We start from the raw sequence: 22162 nt of genomic DNA, 5'->3' as shown, positions 1-22162 counted from the left end.
AACCTACACAGCTGAAATATTTCTGAAATTAATGCGGGTGGAGGATGCAGGTACAGCGGGGTCTGCAGGTTCGAGTGCACTAAAAGATCTTCTGAACCTCACCTCCAACTAGAAACCCAAAAATGAAATAGAGTGTTCCCTTTTACGCCATATGTAGTCACACAGCTAGGACCTTCAGCTAGATTTTCTAAGGTTTTTTTTCCCTTCTCTTGCTGCTTATTACAACTTATGACTTTGGCTGTTAAGGGGATCAGTCTGATTGGAGTTTTTGTGAAGTGATGATGAACTCCCTGAGGTAACTAAAGGAAGGAACATGGAGAGGAACCCAAGGTTCCAACCCATCCTGTTCTGGAATGTCTCTACCACATACTCTATTTGATACTTGGTATAAATTTGTTTCTAAGATGCTTATAATGGAGTTGGTAGGTGTAGATTGGAAATTTTGGCAGTCAATCAAGCATGCTGACTGGAATATTAGGCCACGCCCATGTATGAGATGTTTCTGTACAAGATTTAGTTCAATTCAGTTTTATTTCTATAGCGCTTTTAACAATGGACCTTGTCTCAAAGCAGCTTCACAGAAACTCTCTCAGATGCTAGGAGGAAGAAACCTTGAGAGAAACCAGACTGAAAAGGGAACCCATCCTCATCTGGGTGACACAAAGAGTGTGATTATAAATCATTAAAACAAACACCGGAGAGTAAGAAATATAACGAGCGAAAATCTTTTCAAACATAGTATCTCAGCCAGCAAACCGATTCGAATGTGGAATTGAGCCGAACAGGTTCAAGGTCACAGCAAGGTCAAATGTCTGAAAGATTCCTGTTCACTCCTGTTTAAAGTATATTTTAAAGCTATTCGAGGCACACATTTTAGAATGAAGAAAGACTGGATTTGAGAAGGCATCCCTGTCGATGCTGCTAATCTCACGTCTCATCTGCATGTTTTTTCCTGGATGTCTACTGTCGCTCTCAACTCGGATGTTTTAAATTTTCTGATATTTTTAGGCTATATTGTTAAGAAAATCTTAATAATAACAATAGTCAATACGGTATAGTAAAATAAAGCGACTCTTTATTCAGTTGAGCACTACAAAAAAAAAAAATCTGGATTTGAATTCCAACGCTAGAATGCAAATCGTGTGATTTTGGAGTTTGAATAGGGTTGCAGTGGGGGTGTTTGGGATCAGGGCGCTGACCCCGGATCAGTCTGTGTCACTCTTCATAAAGGCCGAACACACTCCTAAATCTGGGCTCTGAAGAACTGTCTGACAGGCTGCGTGGGCGAGCCAGAGTTACGCAGGAGAAAGTGCAGAAATGTGACGGGCCTTTTGTTTTGCCTTCCTGAGGCGCGGTCCACCGGGGGCCATTACCTCGCCTGCCCTACGGCGTTAATTTCACCATTTATAACTAGGATAATATCGTCCGGGTTCGGCCACGGATATAAATCTGTCTTCTTTTCTTGAGTTGTTCTAAGCTTTTGTCCATCTCTCCTTACTTTAGCCTTTTTCTCTACGGGAGCCCTGTGTGTGCTGTGAGAAAGTTTGTGTCACTAAGATAATGTGGAGCCTCATTTCAACTCGTTTCAAGAAAAGTGATGCCAGATGAACAGTGATGAAACACAGTATACAACCATATATATAAAATATGTGCTATATATATATATATATATATATATATATATATATATATATATATATATATATATATATATATATATAATATGTGCTATATTGCATTCTCAGTGGGGAACGTCATCGGCTTGGGAAGCAGTAAAGATTAAGACCACATATGTACTGGCCAAAATATTTTGGCATGAAATCCCATCCCCCTCTTTTTTCCCCCTTGGATTCTGCACGATTAGCGTCATTCTTGCTGCATTAATAAATATTAATATGTTCTCAAGTTCATCATCAGCTGCAACCTTCTTCAGACCCTCTTTTTCTGAAGAACCTCCATTCCACTTGTACAGACTTACCTAAGAATACCGGGAAATGGCAGATTTTACAGAGTAGAGTAGGGTGATGATAAATGTCATCAGTGCTTATGCGCCACAAGAGGGTTGTGAGATGGAGGAAAAGGAAACATTCTGGAGTGAGTTAGATGAAGTGGTGGAGAGTGAACCTAGGAATGAAAGATTGGTGATTGGGGCACTTAGATGGGCATGTAGGTGAAGGGAACAGAGGTGATGAGGAGGTGATGGGTTGGAATGGCTATTAGGAGAGGAATGTGGAAGGGCAGATGGTGGTAGATTTTGCTAAAAGGATAGAAATGGCAGTGGTGAATACTTATTTTAAGAAGAAGGAGGATCATAGGGTGACGTATAAGAGTGGAGGAAGGTGCACACAGGTGGACTATGTTCTATGCAGGAGATGCACCCTGAAGGAGATTGGAGACTGTCAGGTGTTGGCGGGGGGCAGTGCAGCTAGACAGCATCAGATGGTGATCTTTTGGATGATTTTGGAGGTGAAAAAGAAGAGGAGGAGTGTGAGGCCTGAAAGAAGAATAAGATGGTGGAAACTGAAGGAGGAAGACTGTAGTGTGAGGTTCAGGGAAGAGGTCAGACAGGTGCTCGGTGGTGGTGAAGAGGTGCTGGATGATTGGGCAACTACTGCAGAACTAATAAGGGAGACAGTTAGGAAGGTACTTGGTGTGACATATGGAAAGAGAAAGGAAGACAAAGAGACGTGGTGGCGGAATGAGGAAGTGCAGGAAAACATAAGGAGAAAGAGGTTGGCAAAACAGAATTGGGATCAGCAGAGTGATGAGAAAAGGCAGGAGTACATGAGATGCGGAAGCAGGTAAAGAGGGATGTGGTGAAAGCCAAGAAAAAGCATATGAGAAGTTGTATGAGAGGTTGGACACTAAGAAAGGAGAAAAAGGATTTGTAGCAATTGGCCAGGAGAGATTTTTATTGGGAGTAAAGAGGAATGAGGATGGACAGGATTAGAAATAAGTTAGAGGGACAGCGCATGTAGGACGTTTTGGTGTGTGTGTGTGTATGTATGTATGTATGTATGTATATGTGTGTGTGTATGTATATATATATATATATATATATATATATATATATATATATATATATATATATATATATATATATATATATATATACATACACACACACACACACACATTTGTCCTCAAAGTTGACATGTTAGAAGCAGGAAAAATGGGCAAGCATAAGGATTTGAGTGAGTCAGATGAGGGCCAAATTGTGATGTCTAGACGACTGGGTCACAGCATCTCCAGAACCACTCTTGTGGGATGTTCCCAGTCTGCAGTGGTCAGTATCTAGCAAAAGTGGTCCAAGAAAGAAACAGTTGTGAACTTGTGACAGGGTCATGGATGGCTGAGGCTCATTGATGCACGAGGGGACCGAGGGCTAATCCGTGTGACGAGTTAATCGTCCAACAGACAAGTTAATGTTGGTTCTAATAGAAAGGTGTCAGAATACACATTACATCGCAGTTTGTTAAATATACATGTATTGTACACACCCACACACACAACAGCTATGTGTTAGCGAACTGGGGACCCGTTATGGTGTTGTCTGTGCTTTGCCACGGAAACGAGTGATGTCCGAGTTTCAGCATATGCCCAAACGGAATCTTTGAGTCATTATTTTGTGTTGGGACTGATTTACTTTGCGATAAAACTAATGTGTTTCAATAAACTAATCCTGTTTTGACTGACTTTCCTTTTTTCCCTCTTCCCCTAAACCCTTTCCTTCTCGTTTTTTGTTTCGAGGTATCACTATCCAGTCCCCAAGGTGTTCTACGTGCAGCTGACTGTCGGCAGTAACGAGTTTATTGGCGAAGGTCGAACTCGCCAAGCGGCTCGGCACAACGCGGCCATGAAAGCATTGCAGGCACTGAGGAACGAACCCATACCAGAAAAGCTACCACAGGTATGTATATATAATACACACACACACACACACACACACACATTAAGCCATGGCCACATTCACAGGTGACACAGACTCGAAGTAAAGATAGATAACCATAGTGAAGGATGGGTAGTGGGCGTTGTGTGGTTTGGGTTACATGTAGTGATATGTAGTGATTTTTTGTTTTATAGTGTTCATGTGGAGTCATATGGTTTGGGACACGTTCATGACAGTTTGTTGATTAGAAAGTACGGTATGTGGTTTGGGACACCAGATTAGTTTAATCAGATCTATCAGCTACATATTCTATTCTCTGTGTTAGTGTGCTATGTTGTCCTAATAATTCCTGACTATAGGGTATAGGGAATAGGTGCTAGGCAGTGTCTTTGTCTACTTCTTTCCTTTTTTTGATGATCACCCTCCATCACCCGAACGCTCTCTTTAATGAAACTCTAGGCAGATTACCCACAATCCCCAAGTGCTGATCTCATATCCCCTTGTTCTTCCGTCTTTATTCTTTCCCTTACTCTCACTTTGGGGTGTAAAGACGACCTCACACACTCTTAAAGGGCTTTTATGTGTGCCCAGTTGCCAGCTTAACACTGTGTCACTGTGTATAAATCACTTAACACATTGACGCTCTGTGCCAGCGCTGATGTCACCACTCTGTCCCTCTCTCCTGCCCTCCCCCTGATTTTACACACCACGTAGGACACGTAGGTTTAAAAAAAAAAAAAAAACCTGAGGCGGGTGAATAAATACACCATCGTCTCCCCTAATCTGCTCAGTGGCCCACATTCCAGTTTTAAACATACACACTACCATATAAATGCCTCACTATGGTCCACTGCAGGTCCCAAAACACACATTCGCACTACATTATGAGCCATAAATCATCACAAATATCATCCTTGAAGGTTTTTCTTTGTGGACTAGATAGTAAACAGACTGCCTAGTTGGAGACATTGTCCACAGGGGACTTTGTGTCAATTAGCCACTTTACATGAATGGCAAAATCACCCTCAAAACTTGTGGAAGAGCAGGAAATTAGAAAATAAGGGCAATGCTAACAAGTATTATGGGGAAATAACACCAGTGACTTCAATTAAAATGGATGTTTAATATTGAATTTTAAATTGCCTTTTCTTTAATTCATTTTATTCAATTTTTTTATATTTTATTCTATTCAATTTCATTATATTTGCCTTTTGTTTTAATTTATTTTATTCGATTGAAAGACATTTAATTTATTTGATTAAATTAAATTCAATACGTTTTATTTTATTTAACTTAATAATATTTAGTTGTATTTAAATTATTAATCATTTATTTTGTTCTATTCCATTCAATTAAATATATTTTAAATGTAATTAAATATATTTTATTTTATTTAATTAGACACAATTTTATTGTTTAATTATTAGTTTAATATATTTTATTATTTATATTGATCAATTGTATTAAAATATATATACTTTTAGTATTTTATTCAATTTAAATAAACACATTTTATTTTATTCTATTTAATTGCTTTAAATATATCGTATTTTATTTAATTAATTTGGTATTTTATTAAATTTAATTCAATTAAGTCAATTTTATTTTATCCAGTTCAAATGTTATTTAATTTGTCTACTTGAATTTACCTTTGACTAATTAACTTTAATTTGTTCTTTTATTTATTTATTTATTTATTCATTTTCAATTATTGAATTCATTTTTATTTGACTGATTTTTGCTTTCAATGCGTGCAAAGTCTTTTCTTACTGATGCCCAAACTTGTCTCATAGGTGACATTATATTTTAATTGCGTCTTCTTCAAGATTTACTCTATACAAGCAAAAGTTTGTGGACACCTGGCCATTTCAACCTCATCTTGTTCTTTCCTAAACTGCAGCACACCATTGTATAGAAAGACTGTGTATGCTGTAGCTTTGAAAGTATGAGGCCCAAAACTTGTTTCAGCATGACAGTGTCCCTGAACTGGACGACAGTGCATGACCTTACTAATGCTCCTGTATATGAAAGAGCAAATCCCATACAGCCATGTTTCAAACTCTAGCAGAAAGACTTCAAAAATGAATGGCGGTTATAGCAGGAAATAGGGACCAAATCTGTAAAGGAACATAGAATAAGTCCATATGGGCATGATGGTCAGGTGTCCACAAACTTTTGGACATAATATAGTGTGTGTTGTAGGCTACAAGTGGCATTTCTCAGTTGATTTATCCTAATTTATTACTAGATTCCATAAAGTCTAACTAAAATGTTAATACAAGAAAGCTTGTTGATTTTTGGCGTGTGTGTGTGTGTGTGTGTGTGTGTGTGTGTGTGTGTGAGAGAGAGAGAGAGGGTGTTTGGCATCGATCTAGTTATTCAAGCTGTAATAGTGTTTTTCTCTCCTGTTCAGTCTCGCTGTTGTTCATAACGAGCTCTTTATCAGCTGCTTCTCTTCCTGTATTATGTTACCAAGAAGAACACCATGGTCATGTACTGCCTCAGGCAGATGTGCACACACACCCACATACACACACATACACACACGTGCATGTAGTGCATGTATTTCCACTGCTGGAATTTTTCAGGAACTTGCGCTGTGGAACCAGAGGGCTTTTTTTTTTTTACATTTCCGAATCCAGGTTACACACTTTTATGCAAACCAGGAACTAGAGCAGTGGAGTGTTTTTCTACATAATCTGTGTAAAAACAGTGTGTGTTTTATTTCCGAGGCAGCACACCGTGAACATTTTCATAGCAGCGCTTTGATCGAGGCAAAAATCACTGCCTTATCACTGTCAGTTTCAAATTCAGCATTCGCAGTACAACGTTGCTGCAGTAAAATAAAATAAAATTTATTATGAGAATGAAGATAGAATAGAAGATGGTACATATAAAATACACACGCTATATGGACAAATGTGTTAGGACACCTGAGTTTTCTAGACAGGAACAAAAAAATGGAGGGAGTTGTAGTGTAGCATTGCAGTTTTTCCTTTACTTGGACTAGGAGAGCCAAACCTGATCCAGCATGACAATGCACAAAGGAATGAAGATAAGCTTAACATGGTATGGAGTGGAAGATTTTAAGTGATCAGTTATAGAGATTCAACCCTAGTGAAGATATTTGGGAAGAATTGGAACGCTAAATGCACCCCAGGCCTTCTCATCTCACCTACATCAGTATCTGACTTTATAAACACCCTTGTAGATGAATGAGCACAAATCTCCACAATCATACTCCAGAATCTAGTAGAACATCTTGGAGAGTGGAGGTTGTTATAACAACAAATGTGAACTTAATGTGCACTTAAAAAATGCACTCGAATCTTATAGTCAGGTGCCCACAAACTTTTGTCTATATAGTGTATGTAGCAGTGAATGCGCATTAATCGCGGTAAAAATGAAGATAAAGTGCAAGATGTTGCAGTGCATTGCAGTTTTTTTTTTTAACGATGAATGTGTGTTTATGTGTGTGTACATAATGCAGGTTGAGATAATAAATATTTGGCATAAAAAATATCCAGACTGTGGTTGCGGATGTTGTGCAACTTCAGATCACATCATAATGATTAAATAAGAATTCACAAAAGAGACACGAATGAGCGTTTATGGAGCGTGTGTTACGTATAGAGCATTATGAGCATTATGAGATCATCGCACTTGGACATGCGTCTCAAATTACTCCTATTTTAAATATGTTTGTGTTTTTTTTCCGTCGTAAAAGGAAAAAAAAAAAAAGAAGGGCGATTTCATATTTGTTTAATGTTTTTCCAGAGTTTGGAGGAGAAGAAAAGTTCGGAGGAGGAGAGCGATGCAAATAAATCCGAAATCAGCCTGGTGTATGAGATTGCACTGAAGAGGAACATGCCTGTGAATTTTGAGGTAACACACACACACACACACACACACACACACACACACACACACACACACACACAATAGCATGACATGCTGAAGGACTATGAGTTTCCTGCATTCAATAAATTGTATTTAGCTAACCTAATTCTTCAGTTTTTAAGGCTACACTATATGGACACTATATGACCAAAAGTATGTAGACACCTCATTCAGCCACAAGGGGAAATTCAGGTACTGATGTAGGTGAGGTGAGGAGGCCTGATATGCAGTCAGTGTTCCAATTAATCCTATAGGTGTTAAATAGGGTTAAGAGATTTACAGCAGAAGATCTTCTACTTCAACCCATGTAAAGCATATCTTAATGGAGCTGGCTTTGTGCGTGGGTCAGTGCCGTGCTGGAACAGGTTTGGGTCTCCTAGTTCAAGAAAAGGGAAAATTCCATACTATCGGATAAAATAAATCCTATGCAATTGTATGGCAACAGTTAAGGGAAGAATACACATGGCTGGGAAAGTCAGGTGTCCCAATAGTTTTGTTTATACAGTGTTTAGATTTTTAAGTGCTTTTATACAAATAGAAAAATTGTCGTTTGAGGCAGGTGCCTCCAGTAAGTGCCATTTCCTGTATATAAAAAAAAAGCTGCTCAATTTGTGTTGCCTCAAAGCCTGTTTTAGTTTTTGTTCTGTTTGTGTTGCCAGATTTTGCACTGCCTGTATGACTTGTGTCAGGTCTGGAAAATGTCTGTTTGTTATTCCATCACAGCAGTGTTCGTCCCATTAACCTCACCTTCTGAGTGCAACCTTCTAAACACATTTCATGCCTAAATGTTCGGTTTTCCTCGATTTGATTGCATGCGCACGCGTGTGTTGTGTGTCTGTCATGGGAATGACGTGATGTATTCCTCGTTCAGTCTGAGATCCTGGCCTGCGCAGGAATTTTGGCGTGCTGTCACAATTCGAAAGGAATGTGCAGTGCGCACTTTATGAATAAACACCGAAACGGAGACTGAGTGTTACAATGTGAGGGAGACGCAAAACGTGGAGCGAGTGAACGTCTGACTCTCACCAGCTGCAGCGGAGCAGCGCTTGTTCTCGCCTCCATCGTTTTATCTAAACGATAGTCGAGATGATGAGCAGGGAACACGGAGAAACTGTCACTGGGTTCCCACTCGCAGGGTTCCGTCGTCACCGGGTGCTCATTGATGTGTTCACAGAGTAGCACTAAAACGCTCCCAGTGTAATACACAGACAGAGAGACGGACAGATTTACAGGTAGACAGATGGAGTTTGGGGCAATAGGGGACATATGCAGACAAATTCATCGAATTCTCAAAAGAAAAGGAAGTCAGGAAAATGAGCCGCCTCACAGGTGGATGAACGAGCAGACAGAATAATAAAACCTGTCCAGGTGGACAGACAGCCATCAGACAGATGGATGAGCAGAAAACGGGTAGGTACACAAATAGATAAACAGGCACATGAAAAGACAGACAGACAAATGGACAAACCAATTGTAAGAAAGACAGACAGGCATGCAATCAGACGGACAGATATATATCATGATGGACATAGACATACTGAGTAAGTGGTCAGATGGACAGAGACAGACAGCTGTTGGAACAGACAGATGGTGGACAGACAGTCTGCCATGAACTCTGATAGAATAGTGGACAGGAAGCAGACAGACGGTTGAGCATACAGGTGCACGAACAGAAAGTCTGGATTGAATTGAAATGAAGGGTGGACAGAAGAGATGAAAAGAACTATTTGAAGACAAATGGACAGACCAGACGGGTGTGTGGACAGACAGGTCTGCCGATAGATGTGTGGACAGATGGAAAGACTGAAGACATACAGGTATATGGACAGAAAGACAGATATTTAGACAGACAGATATATTTCCCTCTCTCTGTCTGTCTCTTTCTTTCTCTCTGAGTCATGTGCCTGAGTGTGTATCTTGGGGGCAGACGCATCAACACACCATACAAAAGAGTCTTTCTTTGCTCATCGGGTCTCGGTATCTCTTGTCGTCCTCACATCCTGCCTTTACACTGATCGTAGCACGCCGTCTTGCCGGAGAACATGATCTACGCAGGATAGAAAAACTGGTCAGATCAAAGTCCTCATTGAAATTCCATCAGTGCGCCAAAGACGCTACACCGTCTGACGCCGAGGACGTTGGCTTGTCTGTTGCTGACGGATTTAAGGAGTGCCAAGATCTCTCCCAAAGACATTGTTCCTGCGATTAGACAATCACATGCTGGAGGCGAAAAGTTCCACTACTGAATTCCCAACAATAAGAGCAGTGATAAAGTCGGGGTGAGGTCAGGTGACTCTGTGTGAAGTCAGGTGACTCAGGGCTTCAGACGTCCTCGGGATCCATGTCAATTCGAGTGCTGGATGGTTCGACTGGAGATGTTCTCAGATGTAAATGTAATATATAAATGAGTATGCCAAGGGAGAGACAGACAAACAATAGAAAGACAGCTCAGTGGAAAGGCTGACAGAAAGACAGATGTGCAGTGAACGTCTGTCAAAAAATATTTTAGTTTGAGGCGCACACAGAGATGGTGCACGGAGTCTATAATTATTGCGATAGCATCAAAAACCGTGATAAATCTGAACGTGTAATATCGGCCCTGGAGCAAATGCGGATGTGTAAGAGCCGTCGTGGAAATTCAGAACGTTCAGATTCCGTAACATCGGAGTGTGATGATCAAATCCCTCCACATGAAAGTCGTGTAAATATTGAACCATAAATTCTGTCAAGTGTGTGAGGAACTCTGTGTGTGTGTGTGTGTTTCCCTTCTGACTGCTCAGATAAATACCAAAGTTCACTTGAATGGGTTCAGTTGATAAAATAGGTTTAAAGAAAGTGTTTTATTCAGGTTTAATGAATGACACCAACAGGAAAATAGAAAGATGAACAGACAGATGGACAAAAAATGGACAGATGGACAGACAGCTAGATAGACAACGATAGACTAGACAGACAGATAGCCTGGCACACAGTTTTAATCAATATTATGGAAAGATAGACAGACAAACAGACAGAAAAACTAAATAATGGGCAGACGGATGTAAACAAATGGGCAGATAGCTAGTTAGACAGAAAGATGGACAGACAGGCAGACTTGCACACAGCTAAATAATGAAATGCACAGATAGACAAAAAGATGGACAATCAGATAGGCAGAAAAATAAACATGCAGACAGACAGGCACAAGGATTGACGGACTAACAGGAAAATAACATGGATGGACAGAGATAGACAAAAAATGGACAGAGTGGGAGACCGCTAGATAGACAGAAAGATGGACAGACAGACTGACTTAAATAATAAGATGGGCAGACAGAAAGATGGATAGACAAATAGAGGTGGACAGACAGACACACAAAAAGACAGAAAGGTGGACAGACAGGAAGACATTTAGATAGACAGAAAGGTGGACAGACAGACAGAATGGCACACAGTTGGACAGTAGGTTGCCCAGATAAACAGGAAGATGGATAGACATGTATAATCAGAAACAGAGAGTTAGATAGACAGACAGTTAGACAGAAAGATAGACAGGCATACTAATAGACAGAAAGATGCGAATCTAGTAAACTTAAGAAAGGCACACTGAGGCAGACGGATTTACAGATTGATGGATAGTCATGGATGGATGGATGGATGGATGGATGGTTGGATGGATGGATGGATGGATGGATGGACAGACACATTCGCAGATGAATGGATGGATGGTACACTAATAGATGTATGGACAGAAATATGAAAGAATTGAAAGACAAATTGCTAGATGAATAGCTGGATGGATGAATGGAAAGACTTGGGTTGTTGGATAAAAGCATGGATGGCACACATATGGTTGGATGTATAGATAGATGGATGGGTAGAGGGATGGATAGTCAGACAGAGAGATACACAGAAGAATTGGGCATAAAGATGGATGGATGGATAGTAAGACACATGGATAGACAAACACTGGAATGGATGGATTGCTAGACACAGAGATGTTATGACAAATGGGTATGCATTCTAGGTTCTCAGGAACACCCAGTCATGCAGTGTTTTATATTATTCTGTTCTTTTTATGATGTGTGTATGTGTGAGAAAAAATAGTGTGTGTGAGAGAGAAAGAGAGAGAGAGAAAATGCCAGAGTGCTTATGTGCATGAGGATAGGATATGAAAGGGAGTCTCATGAGGGGGATAACTTTCACTGAGCACAGAGAGCCAGGGTGTGTGTGTGTGTGTGTGTGTGTGTGTGTGTGTGTGTGTGTGTGTGTGTGTAATCCAACCCCCCTCCTAAACACTAAGCTCATTGCATAGTACAGGTACACAGCAACGAAATGTGGTTTAGCATCTACTAGAAGTGTAAAATAGTAGAAATTGTGCAAATTGACAAGTGCAGATAAATATGTAAGTATCATAGTTATGTCTATGGCAGTAAAAAATGTGCAGGCTGAATAAATAAGTCCATTAAAAAAAAAAATAATATATATATATCTATATATACACATGAATGTGAAATATTAGGCAGGATGTGCAGTAAGGTGCGTATATATAGATATACATAAATCAAATAGTAGTGCAGATGTATGTAAGGCAAAATATGTGTAGAGAGTAAAAAAAAAACAATATGTAATATGTACATTGTATATACAATTGTACAGAAGTTATATACAGTGTTTATACAGCGATCCAATGGTGTAGTGCAGAGTTCAGTAGGGTGATAATGGATGGTAAAAACATGGCCCTGAACCTTCTGGTTCATATGTTCCTGCAGCTCCTTCTTGATGGAAGGAGGGTAAACAGTTTGTGACTGGGATGTGAAGAGTCCTTGATGAAGTTGTGATCTCTGCGCAGACATCTGCTGTGGTGAATGTGCTCAATTGCGGGTAATTGGGTAATTGGGCGATTTTGACCAGCCTTTGCAGGGCTTTGCGTTTACACACAGTGGAGCCTCCATACCATACAGTGATGGACTTGGTCAGGATACTCTCGATGATGTAGTGGTAAAAACTTCTTAGAATCCCTGGGAAAAGATGAGCTTTCTTTAGACTCCTCAAGAGTATAGGTACTGTTTTGCCTTTTTAACCAGAGCTGAAGTGTTCTGGTGCCAGGACAGATCCTCAGAGAACTTAAAGCTGGAGAGACTCTACCTCAGTTCCATTGATGTAGACTGGGTAGTGTCTCCTGCTGTTAGATTTCTAAAAGTCCACAATGAGGATACCTATTTGCTCAACCTAACAGACAGGTCTGTTGGTGAGAAAGTCCAGAATCCATCTGCAAGTGTAGGTGCAGATACCCAGGTCACTGAGCTTATTGATTAGTACAGTGGGGAGGACTGTATTGAACGCAGAACTAATGTCAATAAACAGCATTCTGATGTAGGTGCTGTTTTTATCAAGGTGGGTGAGGGCTGAATGAAGAGCCGTGGAAAGCACATCCTCTGTCAACCTGTTCGGGGGATTGGCAAATGCTAAATAGATGTTCATTGTTGAGAGTAAAAGTGGACTGTGAGCGGTTGAGGTGAAATGTCCGATGCCTTGAACGAAACGAGCAAAAAAAGCACTGCTGGTTGGTGGAGATCGAGGTGTCGGTTTGTAGTCTGTGATGGTCTGGATGCCTTTCCACATGCGTCTGGGTTCAGAGTTGTGGAAGTGCTCTTCAATGTAGAGTTTGAATGTGAGCTTGGCTCTTCTAATGCCTCTTTTCAGGTTGGCCCTGGCTCTGTTGTAGTTCTCTGCATTGTCAGATTTTAAAGCAGCATCTCTTGCTTTCAGCAGGAGATGGACCTCATCCACGGCTTCTGATTAGGAAAGCATTTCACGTGTTTGACCCTAGTGACATTGTCAGTGCACGTGTCCATATGGTCTAAAACAAATGATGTGAATCTGAACATCGAAACATTTGATTTAGTTAGCAGAGTGCCCAGCTGCATTCTGGTTAACTCCAAAGTTTAATGTCTAATGCGTACATTACTTCCACGTCTCACAGACCTTCTCATCCTCCTTCTTCCCCAGGTACTAAAGGAGAGCGGCCCGCCGCACATGAAGAGCTTCCTGACCCGCGTGACGGTGGGCGAGTTCTCGGCTGAGGGTGAGGGCAACAGCAAGAAGCTCTCGAAGAAGCGTGCCGCTTTTTCCATCCTGCAAGAGCTGAAGAAGCTGCCCTTCATCCCTGTGGTGGAGAAGCCCAAAGTGCATTATAAGAAACGGCCAAAGACCATACTCAAGGTTAGGCTGCTTAATAGGGGTGTTACACACCTCCCATGGATGGATGGATGGATGGGTGGATGGGTGGATGGAACAGACAAAATTGTATGCAATTATACACACTGATTGACAAACAGAAATTCTGACTGACAGATTGACAGGTAGATAGGCAAACACACTACCATGCACAGTGGTAGACGCACTAATTGACAGACAGACACACAGACAGACCAACTGGTAGACAGAGAGACATGCTGAGTGACAGACACACAGACAAATTACTTGCAGACAGGCACTGATCGATAGAGACGCTGGAAGACAGACATGCTGTCAGACACATGACTAAAAGAGAGAGAAATGACTGACAGATTTGAAGTGTAACACTGAGGGTGAAGAAGTGTTTTCACATGCAGACTTAGACCTCTGGATGTGTATGTGTGTGTGTGTGAGGTCTCCTCACAGGCAGGGCCGGAGTACGGTCAAGGCGTGAACCCCATCAGCCGACTCGCACAGATCCAGCAGGCTAAACGAGAGAAAGAGCCCGAGTACACACTGCTCTCCGAGAGGGGCCTGCCACGCCGCCGAGAGTTCATCATGCAGGTACTAGATGCACACACACACACAAACATAAAATCATCCTAATCAGGATAGTCATAATAAAAGCAGGTCATATCTAACAAAAAAGTGTCAAGCTGTTTTTTCGCTTTTATTCACTGTATTTCAATATTATAGCGATTATTAAAAAACACAATACCACAGAAATACAAAATTGTATGGCAAAGTTTGTGGACATCTGACCATGTGCATTTTCAACATCCCATTTCACATTTAGTTCCCATTTGCTGTTATAATAACCTCCACTTGTTTGGGAAGATGTTCCACTGGATTTTGGAGAATGCTTGAGGAGATTTGTGCTTATTCAGCTATAAGCTTGTTACTAAAGTCAGGTACTAAAGAAGATGAGGTGAGGAGGCCTGGGGTGCAGTCAGTGTTTATCTTCATTCCAAAGGTGTTCATTAGGGGTTGAGATCAGAGCTCTATAGCAGGCCACTAAATATCTTCCACTCCAACCCATTTAAAGCATATCTTCATGGAGTTTGCTTTTCACACAGGAGCATTTTCATGCTGGAACAGGTTTGGGTCTCCTAGTTCAAGTGAATGGAAAATGAAATGCTCCCACATCCGAAGACACCCTATAGAATTGTGTGCCTCCAACTTTGTGGTAACAGTTTGGGGAAGAACCACATATGAATAAAAAATTCAAGCATCCAAATACTGTTGTTTGTTTAGTGTATCATGCACATCATGTTCTGATTTTGCCAGAGTTTTTTCATTGTTTGAAGAGATGTCTAGGTTTATTTGATTTACTTTTGCTAATTGTGTTTAGCTAAATTGGTGTTTGATTGATTCTGGGTATAAAAACTCCACCTGTGTTTTAAAACCACTTCATAGAAACATTATAGAAGACGCCTCAGAAGAAAAATTTGATGTACATATATGACGAAAGATACTTAGGATTAAAATATGGCATATATATTCATGCTGATTGATAAATTCATGTCAGTTATTTCCAGATGTTTTTTACACTTTTGTTTATGCTAGACTTTCTTTTTGGGTTTTTTTTGCAACCACTGGCTTTATTTTATCACAACAAGGATGCAGCAATCAAAGGAAATTGCTGGAAAATATAAGGAAATGAAAATGAAGAATAGGTCACATGCCTTAGATTATTTTATATTTGTATTTAAAATCATGTGCTGTATAAAAGCCAGAATGGGTGATGAATGATTTTTAGGATTGTACTGATTATATTGCTTTGTTGATACCCAGAAGGAATTTCCAGAACTTTCTCAAAACTACTAGTAGTCATTGTATTTGACTGCTGCTGCTATTACTGAATTTATATTGTAAATATTTTCAAGTTGTTCTTTGATACCACATGTTTTCCTCCAGCAATATTTGAATAAAAAAAAGTCATGTGAGAAAACACTCACATGAGAGTATAAATACTTGCAATCATAGATTGCAAAAGTACACACATCCTTCGCTCAAGTAGAAGTACAGACACTCATGTTTTAAAAGACTCTGGGGAAGTTCATATCTTTAGAAAATTTTATAATAAATGTAAAAAACACATAAATCTGTATTACCCAATTATCAACTTTTAATTAAATTTTTAATTTATGTAACTTTATTTTATCAATTTAATTTGGGTCAATTTCATTGATTACTCAATTTAATCAATATAATAAAAATGTGTATTTAATTGTATATTATTTAGCCAAGCAGGCATTTTATGAAATTTAAAGGGATTGGCCAGGCAGAGGGACCGAGCTGGGAAGGATGTGCTGCAAAAAAACGTAGTTTATGTCCTGTAATTTCTTAATTGCTTTATTCTACTGGCAGATTTTTTCTTACCCCTTTCTAGCAAATACAATGCGTAAAATTCATTCTTCCAGAACGAAAAACAAAGTATGATCTCTGTCAGTTAGTGTCAGGTGAACTGGTTTGAAGTGTTTTATAAACTACTAATCTCCTGGGAATTGCAGACACAACAGTCTTTACAGTTTATACAAGAACAAAAACAAAAAAAAACCCACTGTGGAAACACCTTTTGATAAGAGGGAATGTCCAGACTGGCTGCCAGGAAAGATATCATTACATATATAATATAACCCTTTACAACTATAGTGAGCAGAAAAGCATCTCAGAATGCACAAAAGATCAAACCTTGAGATGGATGGGCCACAAATATGGAAGACCACGTTGGGTTCAACTCTTGTTGCCCAACAATTTGAGTATATCGTCATTTTGTGAAAAATCTAAAATGAATTATATACAAAATATTAGTTTGAGTGTGTTTGTTTGTGTGCCCAATGATAGCCTCAGGTTCCTGTTCTTGACTAAGAAGGGAGGAACCTGATGCGGTTCCTAAAAAGAATTAAAAAGTGATTATAGAAACTGAGTTACTAGGGAATTCCTTTTACACTTTTCTGTTTCAATTCTCAAGACTCCCAGGAGAGTTCACATCTTTTCTCCATTCTGATGTTTGACGTAAACATTACCTGAAGCTCGTGACCTGTTGTCTGCCTATTGTTGTCTATTAGTTCTACATGATTAGACATTAGATAATGGCAAGATTGTGAAGGTGTTCCTAATAAAGTGGACGATTATTGTTTGAATATACATGATAAATATCACTATAATATGTATTTTTAGATTCAGTACATTGTGTTTGTTTATTTATTTTTTGCCTTTTTCAGACGGATTGTGATTAATTTAATGTGGTTCAACCCTTTTGACTACGTAATATTTTTTTTAAATAAGTGTGTGTGCTTCTGTGTGTGTGTGTGAGAATAGGTGAAGGTGGGTGATGAAGTGACCTCAGGAACAGGGTCGAATAAAAAAGTTGCTAAACGTACAGCTGCAGAGGCGATGCTGCTCCATCTGGGCTACAAAGCATCCACGCCTATTCAGAACACACAGGAGAAGGTCAGTGCGCACACACACGCACACACATCCAGATGTTAATGACTGTGCGTTTCCGTCAACTCCTGTTCCGTTCTGAAAATCAGCAACACGATGACATAACCATAGAGCACCACACACACACACAGAGTAGTGGATAGACTGGAACACTTGCAGAATTTCTTGCCATTTGGGACACAGCTGCTGACAGTGATTATCTTTGATATAAAGAGTCTACAACTGTCACACCCAGGTATCTAGAAACTTAAGATTAGAGAAACTTTAAAATTTAAAAGTCTAGAAACCTTACATACTGGAATCTAGAATCTTTTTACTCCAGAGTCTATGATATGGTATATAAAACATTACCTCATACCCAGAAGTCTAGAACCATGACATTGCAGTGTCTAGATCCCTCACACCCAGAAGTCTAAAACAATGACATTGAATAGTCTAGATCCCTCACGCCCAGAAGTCTAAAACCACAACGTTGAATAGTCTAGATTCCTCAAAGCCTAAAGTCAATAACCTTGACATTGAAGAGTATTAAACCCTCACATTCTGAAGTTTAGAACTATCACACATAGGAGTCTAGAAACTTGACAGTGAAGAGCCTAGATCCCACACAACTAGGAGTCTAGAGCCTTGACAATAAATAGTCTAGAACCATCATACCCATGAGTCTAGAACCTTGACATTATAGACTCTAGATTTATTAAACCCATCAAACCTATGGACTTTATTAACAACATGGTAGAGGCTAGAACTCACATAAGCATGTAACCTCTAGAACCCTTCAAAATAAGAAGTCTAGAATACCTGCTGAAGATTTGAGAAGCTTAACACCAGAGTGTAGAAATTCACTGTACAGTCTATATCTACAGCAGTGGGATCTTTCCTCTAGGACTTCTCAGCCTTTCACAGTGAGGAGTCTAGAATCATACTGAGGAAGTCAAGAACACTTCTAACATGAAGAGTGTAGAAGAGTGAGGAGTGTAGAGCCCAGTGTGGAATCTTCGCACTATCCAAAAGTGTGTGTGTGTGTGTGTGTGTGTGTGTGTGTGTGTGTGTGTGTGTGTCACTTCATTTTAGTCGACTGTGTAGGATTTAGCTGAAAGGTCTCAATTCTCTTCTTCCTGTACTAGTGAAGATTAACTTGTGTAACATGCTTAACAAAGGTGCTTTTTCCATCTCACTCACTCCTCTACTGTGTGCGCGCGTGTGTGTGTATGTGTGTGTGTGTTTGTGGGTGACATTGGGCATCCCCTTGCTCATCAGGCACACATGGACAACAAAAGCTGGAATGGACAACGGGCCACTTTCCCTGAAGCCACCTCTAACAGTAAGAGATTTTGTGTGTGTGTGTGTGTGTGTGTGTGTGTGTGTGTGTGTGTGTGTGTGTGTGTGTGTGTGTGTGTGAGATGCTGCGTGTTCAATCTATTTCATGTGCAGTTTAGGACAGGGCCAGTACGAGACAAATATTACCCATGAATTTTCAATCGAAATGTCTGTTTTAATTATTATTTTTTTTTACATTTCAATCTTTATCATTGTTTAGTGATCATAATTATCGGATGTTGTGCCTTAAAATAGGTATCCTAATAAAACTGCTGTCTTTAAACGGCCTTTCTAATGCAATAGACTTTATCTCAGGATTCCAAACAAAGATGGATCATGGGATCACAGTGATTAAAAAAAAAAAAAAGTGTAAAAATATATACTATAAATACTTGTTTTAAAATATATATATATATATATATATATATATATATATATATATATATATATATATATATATATATATATATATATATATTTCTGACTACTCTAAATATATATATATATATATATATATATATATTTCTGACTACTCTAAATAATCATATTATAGGAATCTTAAACTTTGCCATACTGCAGTCTTAAACCTTTACACTCCAGAGTCTAGAATCGGGTGCACATTTGCAGTGAATGACTCTGGATCCTTGACATTTAAGATTCTGAAATTCTAATTTCCAAGAGTCTAGAACCTTAACATCGAAGAGTCTTGGGAGTTAACACATTCACACTGAGAAGCCCAAAACCTGGTCTACAGTCTAAGTTAAGATGTCTAGAACTAGTCTAGAAGTTTCAAGTTGCTAACACCCATAGGTCTAGAACCTTCACATTGAGGAATCTAGAACCCTCGCACTCAAGACTCTAGAATCTTGCCATTGAAGAGTCTAAACCGCTCCCACCCAAAAGTCTAGAATCTTGACATTAAAGAGTTTAGAACCCTCACACCCAGGAGCCTAAAACCTTGACATTTAAGAGTCCAGAACTTTCACATACTGGAGCCTAAAACCTCTAAACTCCAGAGTCTACGATCTGGTGTACAGTTGCAGTGAATGAATCTAGATTCTTGATAATGAAGATTCTAAAACCTTCACACCTAGGAGACTAGAACTTCTTAACAGTCTCAGTTAAAAAGTCTAAATCCTTGACATTCAAGGGTCTAGATCCCTCACACCCTGAAGTCCCGAACTTTGATATTTAAAAATCTAAAACCCTCACATGATACATTCTAGAGCCTTTACACTCCAGAGTCTTGAATTTGGTGTGCAGTTGTAGTGAATGAGTCTAGAACCTTAACATTAAAGAGTCTTGGACATCAACCCCTTTACATCCAAGTGTCTAAACTCTGGTCTATAGTTTCTTTTAAGAAGTCTAGAATCTTGACATTGAAAAGTCAAGGTCCTCAATCCCAATAGTCTAGAAACTACTGACATAAGAATCTATTACCCTCACACCCAGAAGCCTAGAGACTTGACAATAAAGAATCTAGAACCCTTACACCCAGGAGTCTAGAATCTTGACCCTGAGGAGTCTAGATCCCTAATACCAGGAGTATATAATTGTCAGGAGTCTGGATTATTCTAAATGATCATATTATGTTTTTGGGATGCACAATTTTTCTCATTTATATCATGCAAAAAGCTACCAAAATACATTCTGATTTAACCCAGCACTTATGTATACGCTTAATGCAGCAGTGTGTGGTTTGGGACGGAGATTTGTCTCTGTTTGTGGGCCCTCGTTGGGTTGAAGCGCATTTTTGCACTGGAACAGAGACGTTTTTCTGGCTGGCTCTTATCTCTGTGCTGCTGTACGACACTATCAGTGCGCACTCGCTCTGTAAACTTTGTAAGCTTTTGCTGTCACTGTAATGACTGTAATTTACAGTTCTTTAGCTCTGATAGGATCCAGAGCAGACGTGTGTGTGTGTGTGTGTGTGTGTGCACTTCTTTTCCACTAGTTAGCCCCCAGAATGTGATTTGCATGCATTCTGTCTTCTCGGCTTTAGAACTCCACGAGTGTTTTTAATGCTCAGATATGATACACACATCGTTAAAGTCAGGAGGACTTAAAACGTCCAAACAATGTGGCGTGATGAACTGTTTGAGACTAATCCGGTTTATAGAAGACACCAGTGTTCAGCATTGCCTTTATACACAGTCCTTTAAATTTCCTACAGAATCTCTGTTTACATTCACACACAGGCAGAAAGAGAGAGAGAAAGAGACTGGGAAAGAGAGAACTGCTTCTGCACCAATCGTGAACAAGATTTATGTATTTGATCTTCTGCTTCCTAGATATTTGTGTCTTGAATTCAAACTTTTGCATTTGTGTTGCATTGAAACCTTTGTTTTCGGTATTTTTTTGATGGAATTACATTTGTGAAAAAAAAAAGTCTTGAAATTCAATTCAGTTTTATTTGTAGCACGTTTCCAACAATGGACACTGTCCCAAAGCAGCTTTACAAAGAAAAAAAGTTACAAAAGTTTTTACATTTTTACATTTAGTGCCTATAAGTTTGTTCCTTATAAGTTTGTCCCTAATGAGTGAGCCTGTGGTGACTGTGGCAAGAAAAACTCCCTGAGACAGCATGAGGAAGAAACCTTGAGAGGAACCAGACTTTAAAGGGAACCTGTCCTCATCTAGGTGGCCCAGAATGTCCATTCATTATAGTTCCATCATTGTTAAAGAATTAGGGATGGAGCTGTTTATGCAAACTGCAATCTTTAGCAATTGTAGCAGAGTGGTGGTATTAATTTCGTAAACGTTGTACCTGCTAACGATGACCGGTGAGTGGCAAACGTTGAATGTGGTCTTGGTGATTAATAAACCGCATCCAGTCACTAATGTTTCTACTTCCGGGAGCTAAAAGGTTCCTTTTTGTCCACTGGACAAAAGTATTGGAATGCTTGAGTTTTCCAGTCATATTGGGTTTGTCAAAGTTACCACAAATCCCAAGGAACTTGGAGACCCAAACCTGCTCCAGCATGACAATATTCCCATACACACAGCCAGCTCCATGACAATATGGGTTACATGGGTTGTAGAGGAAATTCTTGAGCTGCCTGCTGTAGATCTTCGAACCCAATCCTATTGAACACTTTTGGGATGAATTGAAACATTGACCTACATCAGTACATTCATGTTTTGTTTTTGTTTGCTTGACAGGACCATACAAATGTGTGTATCTTGTATTAGAGCAGTTAAAATTTGGTGCTTTGAGTACAATTCTCTCATCCTGACCACTGGATGTTCAACATGGCACCTCATGGCAAAGAAAACTGAGGATTTTTCAGAATTAAAATTTTTGCTATTCACAAAGATGGCCAATACTTTAAGATGATCAGTAATACCCTGGAGTTACAGTACAGTACAGTGGTCAGGGTCATA

General features: G+C 39.5%; 1 protein-coding gene across 2 annotated transcripts in view; it reads left to right on the top strand.

Moving 5' to 3' along the window:
* stau2 (staufen double-stranded RNA binding protein 2) overlaps positions 1–22162 on the top strand; it is an 89928-nt gene that overhangs the window by 23403 nt on the left and 44363 nt on the right. The window contains exons 6-11 of one of the 2 annotated variants that reach the window (XM_046833527.1): positions 3751–3910; positions 7667–7774; positions 13781–13993; positions 14435–14572; positions 17333–17464; positions 18719–18782. In XM_046833527.1, coding sequence (XP_046689483.1) covers positions 3751–3910; positions 7667–7774; positions 13781–13993; positions 14435–14572; positions 17333–17464; positions 18719–18782 — 815 coding nt within the window. Of the gene's footprint in view, positions 1–3750; positions 3911–7666; positions 7775–13780; positions 13994–14422; positions 14573–17332; positions 17465–18718; positions 18783–22162 lie in introns of both variants that reach the window. The other variant, XM_046833526.1, reaches the window with a different exon arrangement.

This window comes from Silurus meridionalis, chromosome 21 (assembly GCF_014805685.1).
Source record: "Silurus meridionalis isolate SWU-2019-XX chromosome 21, ASM1480568v1, whole genome shotgun sequence".
Lineage (NCBI taxonomy): Eukaryota > Metazoa > Chordata > Actinopteri > Siluriformes > Siluridae > Silurus > Silurus meridionalis.
Note: the sequence above shows the minus strand (reverse complement) of the source record. Positions and strands in the feature narration are given on the sequence as shown.